This window comes from Penicillium maclennaniae, assembly GCF_028827695.1.
Source record: "Penicillium maclennaniae strain IBT 15551 chromosome Unknown utg000001l:1.0-3280838.0:1.0-3283122.0, whole genome shotgun sequence".
Classification (NCBI taxonomy): domain Eukaryota; kingdom Fungi; phylum Ascomycota; class Eurotiomycetes; order Eurotiales; family Aspergillaceae; genus Penicillium; species Penicillium maclennaniae.
In genome coordinates, this window is record NW_026623213.1 from 3,222,596 (window position 1) to 3,232,385 (window position 9,790).

Genomic DNA, 9,790 nt, shown 5'->3' on the forward strand with positions numbered 1-9,790 from the left:
TTTTATAAGAATTGGTTCGATGCGACCGTGGGCAGACGGCACACTATAGGCTTTCACCTAAGCAACAAGATCTCTCTGGCTAATGAAGTGTTGGTGACTGAGGATGAAAACTGAAATGAAGCCAATTAAACTCGCTCGTTCGAACTGATCCAACTCCTGCGTCCATATTTTATTACCACTTGGCTTTATTTACTTACCACCTATCTTGTATCCTTTCTCGGCCAGGAAATCCTCCAACGATCTGTCTTCCTTTTCGAGATCAATTTCGCTGCTCTCCGGGAGGAGATAGTACACAAATATTCCAAGAACCGCCACTCCACCGGCCAAGTAGAACGTTGAGCTCTTCCCAGCCTGATCTTGCAAGTGAGTAAAACATTCCGTGCCAACTGCTGCCCCAGTCCTTCCGAAAGCTGTCGCAATTCCGTAGCCCATGCCCCTCATTGCAGTAGGGAACACTTCAGATGAGATGAGCCCGATTGTAGCCCCAGGGCCCATGTGTCCAAATGCTTGAAGCAGTTCATAAAGCACGACAAAAGCAGCTATATGCCGAGAAAGCTCGGTGTAAGTTCCGCCGATGATAAAACCAAGAATCATATAACCGACAAAGCCGAGTATTCCAGTGTATCGTCTTCCGATTGAGTTCGTGAGCCAAGCGCCCAACATGACAGCGGGCACAGGCAGAACAGCGAGCACAATCTGCCAAACTGCCGTCTTGCGGATGTCGTTGTTCTCGACAAGCGAAGAAATGATGACGCCAGACATGATGCTATTCGGAAAATTAATGAAGTCATATAGAAAAAATGCGACAGATGTCGTGCATATGCGCCACCAATACCGTCGCGCAAGGAGCCAAAAAAGCCGTGGAGATCGGCGTTGATTCACCAGATTAGAGTGATGAAACAGCGATGAGTCAACCATAAAGACACGCAGGACCATAATTATGACAGGAAGAATTGTCGCAATTGAATACATGGTGTGAAACGCAACTGTGAGGTTGTTATCGCTGGCCACGAGACTGATGAGATAGATAATTTGTAAGATGTGGCCAGCAAGGGTCGCCATCAATGTGGTGAAAGAAACGAAAAGTGGCCCGCGGTAATTTCTTAGGATCTTTTCCAATTAGAATCTGGTCTTATAGTTAGGAGAAAGTTGAGACTCACTCCATCGGATTCCTCGAGACCTACAGCAGCACTCGGAGGATACTCGCCTCCCACTCCAAATCCAGCGATGCCTCGTACCACCACAAAAGTACCATAACATGTTCTGCGCTGGATGAACTTGTAAAGCAAGTGTGGCCATCAATGTACCAATTGCTACGAGGGAGGAGGTGGAAAGCAGCCCCCCTCTTCGCGAAACCATGTCTGAATTGTAGCCAAGAACGACCACTCCTAGAATGGCTCCAATGATCAACGAGTTACTGGTACGTGTTTTCATATCTGATGAGTAAACGTGTGGCCCAAGTAACACTTTGAAGATGACATTTGTCGGATTTGCAAGAGTGTTTTGGAAACCATCACTAAAGTTTGCGATGTACTGAGCGCGTGTTGTCAGCATGACATTCTTCATAGTGTATTTCTAGTACCGACTTACACAGCTCAAAATGGTGATATTACTCTGGAACATTGTGGGTCGATATAATTCCGCGATTTCCCCTTCAAATTCTGTCGGAACGGTGACTGTCTGACCTACTTGAGATTTTTCCCCTCGTTGAGCAAGCTCCTCCTCGTACATGGGCATGGCTGTTGAAGAGTGATCAGGTCTTCTCGTTCACTTTGCCGGTGGCATACGTCCATTTCTTCGTTAAATGAGGGGATACCCCTCCTCTTATAAATTTCAAGTTTCGTGCAGAACTAATAATGATTTCGTCGGTCCACTTTTAAGATAAGAAGCCATGGCGGATGAAAATTTCGGCTTTCCGCCCAACCACCCCAATTCATGCACCTACACCATGCGTTCCGCGGAGATAAGCATCAGTTGAAAGGCTTGAGTTAAATTCTCTACAAACAAAGGCACCATTCGAGAATTGACTCGCTGTGCACTTGGATCTGCTTCTGCCTCATTCTGAATGGCGATGAAACGATACAGCCACCTCAATGCGGCGGAGTCGGCTGCACTCTTTCAAGCCTGAACCGGCAAGATTGGCCTGAACCACTTCCTCCATTCGATTAATCGATCCGACACAGACCAGTGTCCATACGGGGAAGCCCCAGAGACAGTCTACTATCTAATTATATAGTGCGACCGATACACCGATATACGATACGATATCTGGCAAGACGATGTATTCCCTCTGGATCTAGCAACCGCGTTATCCGATATTAAGTAGGTAGGGAAGACCGCCCGGTTTCTATTAGAAATAGGCCGACTTCCCTACCTTTACCCTCTGGCAGCGTTCCCACTAAAGAAGGAAGGGACACTAAGCAGTGACCGGTCCCCTTTATCTCCCCCTAAGGTAGGACTTCAAAGGAGGGAAGCTACCTTAAGAATAAGCGAATTAAGCGCGGACGGCACCGGTAGCGAGTATAGCGATAATAGCGATAATAGCGAAGGCAGCCGGAGTAGCCAAAGTAGTATAAGCTCCGTGCGGAGCTAGCTCTGCTACTATAATAGCGAGAAAGCTCTTTAAAATACTAGCGATAAGAGCGGGAGGTATTCGGTAGCGACGCTAAATAACTATTTTACTACCCCCGTTCCCTTATCGTTAGATACTATCTAGGGAAATAGGCTTACTCCCTAACCTAAATATAGGTAATAAACACCTACGCTAGCGCATTATAGAGGAGGAAACGGATATAGGAGAGTTATGAGTATAAGAGGAAATAAGAAGCGTACGGGTAAGAGGGAAGCCGTACGAATACTACGGGAATGGGTAAAAAGGATTCTATTTAGCATAATAACTTATAAACTAGCGAATAATATTATTATTTGGCAACAATAACAATAACTGGCGAACTGGCGAATGATATTAGGCAAAGTGGGACGGAAGAGGGAGTCGAATGGGGACCAGAAATATATAACTCGCAACTTCTTGTATCTACTTCTACTTCTCTAGCGGCCACTGGCAACTCTGACATATCGCCGTACGGGGATAAAATAGAGTCTAATGGAACTCTCTCTCTCTCTCTCTCTTCCTCATTCTTCCTCGTCTCAGAAACGGCCTTCACAGTATCTTATCAGGCGAAACACAAAAACCATGGATGGAAGTGTTTACAAGGGTAATTACGCAGAGCTGTTGAGTGGGACCGTACCTCGATGAAGGGGAAGATCATAATCACTTGTAGCTTAGATAGCCCACTTTCCCATACATATCACTTCCACATTTCATCACCTGGTCATCACCCTTCTGACAATGAATGTTTGACCAAGCTTGTCCATGGTTATTACCTTTTCTACTGTTTGTAGCCTACTTAGCCTACTTCTCCCATAGCATTAATTCATCACTCTTACACATCTCCATCTTCAGTCATCCTCTCTCTGATAGGTTATGAGCCCCTTTGCCTGGCGCCAGTGATCTGACCATCGCTGGCGCCCCCTGATCATCATTATCGCCGTGATCATCATCGCCGTGATCATCATCGCCGTGATCATCGTCACCGCCGTCCTCTTGTGGGGGGCAGGGTAGTCATCCCTACCCGTTTCATTAAGGCTTTGCCCTTTCATTAAGGCTTTGCCCTTCCATCAAGGCTTTGCCTTTTTATCATTATGTCGACTCTATCATTATGTCGACCAAAACCACCGGCTTCACCGAGCCTAAGCTCACCGACCTCGTTTCTACCCTTGTACGCGAGAATAACTACACTTCGTGGGCTATTAGCCTTCGCTAGTCTCTTAACGCTCGCGATATATAGTTTAATAAGCTCCTTACCGGTAAATATATATACCCTACCTTCGCCGACCCTTAGGCTCCTTCTATAGCCGAAACCACTTCCTATAATAAGTGGGACTCTATCTCGCGATATCTTCTGCCACTACTTCACGCTATAATCCATCTAACGCTTTATTTATATATTAGTTAATCTACTAACGCTTTTATAGCCTACTAAACGCATAAATATACCTTCGCTACTATAAGCTACTATATAGGCTTTATAAAGTATTATCGGTAGGTCCGTACTATTTATAGAGGCTAGGATCCTTAAGGCTTCGTTAATACGTAGCGCCTTACCCTTATAGAGCTTTAGGAGAATTCTCTACGTCTCTTGACTACCTATATCTTTTACTAATTTCTTAAGGTAGTTAGGAGCTAACTAAAGGCCTAGATCTAGCTAAATACTCTTAAGATTAATCGTACGACCGCGGCGTCTACCAAAAACATTATCGAGAACACCTACGCCGACTTTATTGTCTCTAAATTACGCCGTCTCTTCGACTTCGACACGCCTATGCCTTATTCTATGCCTACCTTAAATAAGGTAAAGGCAAAGGCAAAGGCTAAGCTTTTCTTATGTAAGTTTTACGACCGCGAGGTCAAACACATAACAGATTAATGCTTCCTTAACCTAAAGAACCAAGACTAAGATTAGCGTCCTAAGACGAACACCGTCGACCTAGACGATCCTGCTAGTCTCTTCCTTAGGTCAGCCTAATTATTATTAAATCATACCAACCGACAATATCAGGATACGACCACTACGCGCCCATAGCATGCATTCCGCTATACATTCGCCACATATAACCACATACCGCGTCTATTCCTTATCAACCGACGGTAGCCCTTGCCTACACAGACCTCTATCTACACAGCCCTAATCAAGCTACACAGATACGTTTTGACGGCGCACACACACACCCCCGGGAATGGCTTCAACAGGGTCGAGGGATTATCATTCTTTATACGGATATCTCCCACACGCATGCACCATGCTATGGTCGTGGGGGGTGTTTGTAGCCTACTTAGCCTACTTCTCCTATAGCATTAATTCATCACTCTTACACATCTCCATCTTCAGTCATCCTCTCTCTGACATCTACAATCTGATACAAGCGTCCTCCCGTTGATGGATGTGAACAGGGAATGTCTCAAATGATCCATTTCATTTTGCCAATAATGAGGGCAGTAGTGCTCGAACACATTATGTGGACCACGCAACATTGCGTGCCAAAATAATTTTTGTTTTTGAAATGAATTGCAGTCCTCAAGCCGACTACCCAACTTCATCGAGGTTGGTATAGTCGCACGTGATTACAGAGGGACTGGAAATGTCTCGACCGAAGACAAAATGAACATATTTTTCATCGCCTGCACTAGCAGAGACTGATAGACGAAGCGCCGATCATGATACGGGACTCTGCATCTACTGCGATGTATCCATTATTGGAACCCCCCATCCTTGGAGCGCGGTTTCGTACTTGCATATACACTGCTGCATCCCTCGCTCATACTGTAGTGAGAAGCACACCAATGAGCCTACAGAGGTGTCAAGAGATCCTCATAGTCAAGACCTTCGGGATGACTGAGCTCGTGGGAATGATGGTCTCATTCGATTACGCAATTACTTCTCCAATAAAGAACTTTCTAGGAAAGGTAGATGTCGAGGCTAGCTCTGTTGCTCTCGCTTGCCAAGACTTCAGCTTGCAGCGAGTCCCCTTAGGGTGAGAATTGCTTTCTGAGTGATCTAAGTGTCACACAATCTCTCGCGATAATTTCTTATGCGACTCGGATGACTTTTCACAGACCTCATCGTACGCACAGAAGTAAGTTGTACAAAAGTGGGAGAGGAAATTCTATCATTTCATATCCTTTGGAACCTCATATTGATACAAAGCTCAGCTTCATCGCACTGGTGAACTTCTCAGAGGTGATATTGACGTGGGTTATCCACTGAGACGCCGAGTCTTTGCCACATGGCTTCCACATTCATGTCCTCTTGGCCACTGTGTACTATGTCAGTCGTGGACCAATCGGCGAAATCGGAGAAAGACTCACTCGTGCTTTTCATTAATCCAGGGTGCTGTTTGGCCCTCAGCGGTATTCGGGTTGCGGAATATAACGTTGTATTTCTGAGTCAATAGTTGTGTTAGTTCTGCTTGAGACTAACGGGCCGAGAAATCAAACATACCATGCCCAAGGTTAGGTGAATAGCCCCCGGTCCTTTCACGTAAATCTCTTCTGGTTCTCGTCCTGCGATCAATGCTTGGATGTTCTTGGCAACTACGGCTGCTTGGGCCGAGCCCGGCCGCGCAGCTTTCTGTGCACCCGTGTCGGCGATATCGCCTACGGCGAACAAGTTCGAATAATTTTCATCCAGGAACTGCATCGTGGGTCGAATCCGAATAAATCCGTTTTCAGGATTGATAACAGATGGGCCTGAGATATTTGAAGGTTTCAGGTCGGAGACCAAATGGTTATTTGGTGTTTGTCCCGTCGCCAGAATAACAAGCTCGGTAGACTCAGTGGTGCCGTTCGTAAGCTGCACCTCGAAAGGTGCGCCATTTTGAGGAAATCCCTCATCTGGAATGGTCACCCTGGATCCAGTGATGAGCTTGATGCCGAGTTCATTGAATCGGCGCTGGATGAGTTCATGCAAATCAGAGTGGAAGTTTGGCATCAGCCGAGGACGTGACTGCACTACCTTAACCTCCTTATGCGGATAGTGCTCTTTCAAATCTGTCGCCATTTGTACACCAACGGCACCTCCTCCTACAATCAAAATCGACTGGGATCTCTTCACGTCCGCTTGGTGCTTCTGCAAATAATCAACCGACGATGGCTTGTCATCGTACTCCATTGCAGCTGGCTTGGATAACCGTGTTCCAGTCGCAAGCACCGCAAATTCAAATGGAATTTGTCGTGACCCCTGCCATTCCCGATCGAGCTCTACGTGCTGCGGCTGAACCGACAAAACACGAGCCGGGACCACGCTATGGGAGGCCGAGTTTGGGAGGCCAGAGAAAATACCATTGTAGGGTATAAAGGCCTTGTGCTCTTGGCCTGCAACGATTGCAAACCGAGGCTGTTTGAATCAAGTGTCAGCTTTTCTTCATTTCACACGTTTGCTACAAGTTTTTCACTTACGAATGTAAATAAGTGATGGAAATGGCTGTGGCCTTCGATGAGAAGGACCTTAAGGACAGATAAGCCTGGACTCTGCGAGTACGGTCATTTTTATCGGCTATGAACTTACTCTATGTGTGGAAGGGATCACTTTGGCGAGCTCCTGGGCGGTTGTCTTTAAAGCCGGTTAGTGTTTGGTTGTTTTGAAGAAGAGTTGACTACTCACTCGTCCGACGAATGAACCGCCGATAACGACAACGTTTCGAATCAAATTGGTAGCCATTTCAAATTGGATAGAGACAAGAATGGCCAGCAGCAGCCTCACGGGAGGATACATGGCCTTTATAAATGGACGGCAAGGGTTTCTCGGGGAATTTTATCAGATGCGCTTATCTGATTAACTCCGAGTCAAAGTTCCCGTTTTGGTTACATGCCGAGCCCCCGGATAAGCTCATACCCGAAACAGTGGTCCCAACAGCCGATGGCGCTACCATCCTCTATGTTCAGGGGTGTTCCCCAGATCAGCCGACGTTTTGCCGTGCACCTCTACAATTCTTTTGAAACTAAGAGGTTGATCATTTGTACTGTCGAATATGTCGAAGATTTTCCATATAACCTGCTTCAATGGCAAGAATGAGCTTCGCTTGCAACTAGCCGAGTGGCACCATGGGTAATCGGATTTCACCTCTGGATTAATAAATCAACGACCTGGTCACTGGAGGCCTTGAGAGACCGTTCCTGCTTCACATACAGCCCCAGGCGTTTCGCAGATTGCGTACATGTACGCGCTCCGCATTGCGGTATTGTAGTTGGAGAAATCAGTCCCGAGCAATGGTTGTATACATAGATCATTCAGGGACGTGCTCGCAGATATATGTGGACAGATAAGCGTAGGAATCACGCACGTATTTGCATAGGATATACAAGTCGCGTTGTCAGTTCCAATGTCCCAAGCCTGCAGACAGCTGGCGCTTCCAATTTCCGAAATTCATGGGCGACTATCTGTCGAGTCTGAGCCTCTCGTCTGGACGCTAACATGAGTCAAGCGATTTTTTGATACAGCAAATATGTGTCGTTTTAACTAAAGGTTGATATAATGTCGAATACGAAATAGCCAATAACCATAGAAACCTGAAATTCATTTGGTACCAACATTGTTCTAGCCTGCGATACGAGTGTTGCCACCCAACGGCACGCGTGGCACGTCTCGGGGAGACCTGACGTGCACTCATCCTAGCTTCGGATCGTGAGTGCACCATCGCTTTTTTCTCTTATCACTCAAAAAGATGCAATAGCTGATCACATTATTCGAAGGTGCTGATCTATATATAGGTATTGTGGGGACATCGAGGCTTCTTGTGGCCTTGGCAGCTTCTACTCAGAAAATTATGACGGTGCAAATGATGGCCTCAGTCTGAACGGTGAATGTAGATCTTTCCCAGGTAACAAGACTTGTGTTGAAACTCAGCTTGGAAATTGATGCTCGATTAGGCTGTCGGCTGATCATTACTGTGAAAGCCTGGAGACAGACTATCAGAATAACGTTTTGTAAGTGGCTTATTTATAAATTCGCTAGATCTAAGAGTTAGATACCGGGGGTAAAATAGCGAAAATTGAGTTAGGGGACAGGAAGAGCTAAGAGAAAGTACTTAGTAAAAGAGTCTACTTCTGTAAAGGAAGCTTTATTTACTGAGTTTAGACCTGGCCCTCACCCGCGGGTGACCCTCCAGACCCTCCACCCGCACCTCATCTTGGCGGGTGGAGGGTCCGACTTCTAGACCCTGAGGGTCGGGTATCTCTATGTTCCCCACACGTGACTAAATTTAGCAAAAAAGTCACTTTTTAGGCAGAAAACTAACATTTTAGGTGTCAATTCGCTTAGTCAGCGCATCTAAAAGAGTAAAGCGTGTCCTAAATAGGTAAAGCGTGGCTTATGCGGGTAAGTCGGACCCTCCGCGGGTGACCCTCAAGGGACCCTCGGAGGGTCAGGGTTAGGGTCAGGGTCGGTGAGGTTAGACCCTGACCCTCGGAGGTGCGGGTGGAGGTTCCTGATCTTGGACCCGCGGGGCGGGTGAGTGCCAGGTCTAACTGAGTTAGAGTATAGGAGAGCTATTCCTTTAAAGCTTAGCTATTTTATAGCTATAGAAATATATTAAACTTAAAAGGAGTCAAATCTCGATAGTATTAAGAAGATAAATAGATACTAATAGCTTTTTTAGTATCTACTAAGGCATATTAAAAGAATATCCTAAAAAAAATACTCCAAATAAATTATCTATTAATCACTTTTGATAATTTAAAAATATTATTATTTTATCTTTATTAATCTTATTTAGATAGACTCATAGAATATATTATTATAGTTACTATAGCTACTATTCCTTATTTAATTAAATTATATTTCCTTAGTCTCAGATAAAAGAAGTCTACTTAGTTTCTTAATTAGATTTATTTAGTCTATAAATCTTTTTCTCTATCTAATTTCAGTAAATAGAAATAGGAATCTTATACTATACTAACTTCTTTGTCGCTTTTTGTTTATATCGAGGGATATAACCCTACATAACGATTACTCTACGATCTGAGTAAATAGTATAGGTAAAATTTTTTATATTTCCTATAGAGCGCTATTAAATAGTAGAAAAGGTAGAAATCTAAATTAGGGTTAAATGTAATAGCTCTTACCGACTATAGGGACCTAATTAAGTTCGGGGTTAGGCGAGATAAGAGATTAAAATGAATCGGAGACGACTCTTCCAACTAGGTCTTAAACGGAAGCGAAGCGACATCTCGTCC

The 9,790-nt window shown here is 45.1% G+C and overlaps 2 protein-coding genes across 2 annotated transcripts; both read right to left on the minus strand.

The window, feature by feature from the left end:
• Window positions 1-189: 189 nt before the first annotated feature.
• On the minus strand, window positions 190-1,737 carry N7477_001237 (uncharacterized protein; the record flags this gene model as incomplete). The annotated part of the gene is made up of 5 exons (XM_056962900.1): window positions 190-766; window positions 836-1,110; window positions 1,161-1,231; window positions 1,308-1,533; window positions 1,591-1,737. 5 exons carry the CDS (start codon window positions 1,735-1,737, stop codon window positions 190-192), a joined length of 1,296 nt encoding a protein of 431 aa, XP_056827903.1.
• A 4,055-nt stretch (window positions 1,738-5,792) lies between these two features.
• N7477_001238 (NAD(P)/FAD-dependent oxidoreductase) lies at window positions 5,793-7,277 on the minus strand (the record flags this gene model as incomplete). Its single annotated transcript, XM_056962901.1, has 6 exons — window positions 5,793-5,874; window positions 5,927-6,000; window positions 6,060-6,953; window positions 7,016-7,087; window positions 7,125-7,169; window positions 7,221-7,277. The coding sequence occupies 6 exons, from the start codon at window positions 7,275-7,277 to the stop codon at window positions 5,793-5,795; spliced, it is 1,224 nt and encodes a 407-aa protein (XP_056827904.1).
• Window positions 7,278-9,790: the final 2,513 nt, after the last annotated feature.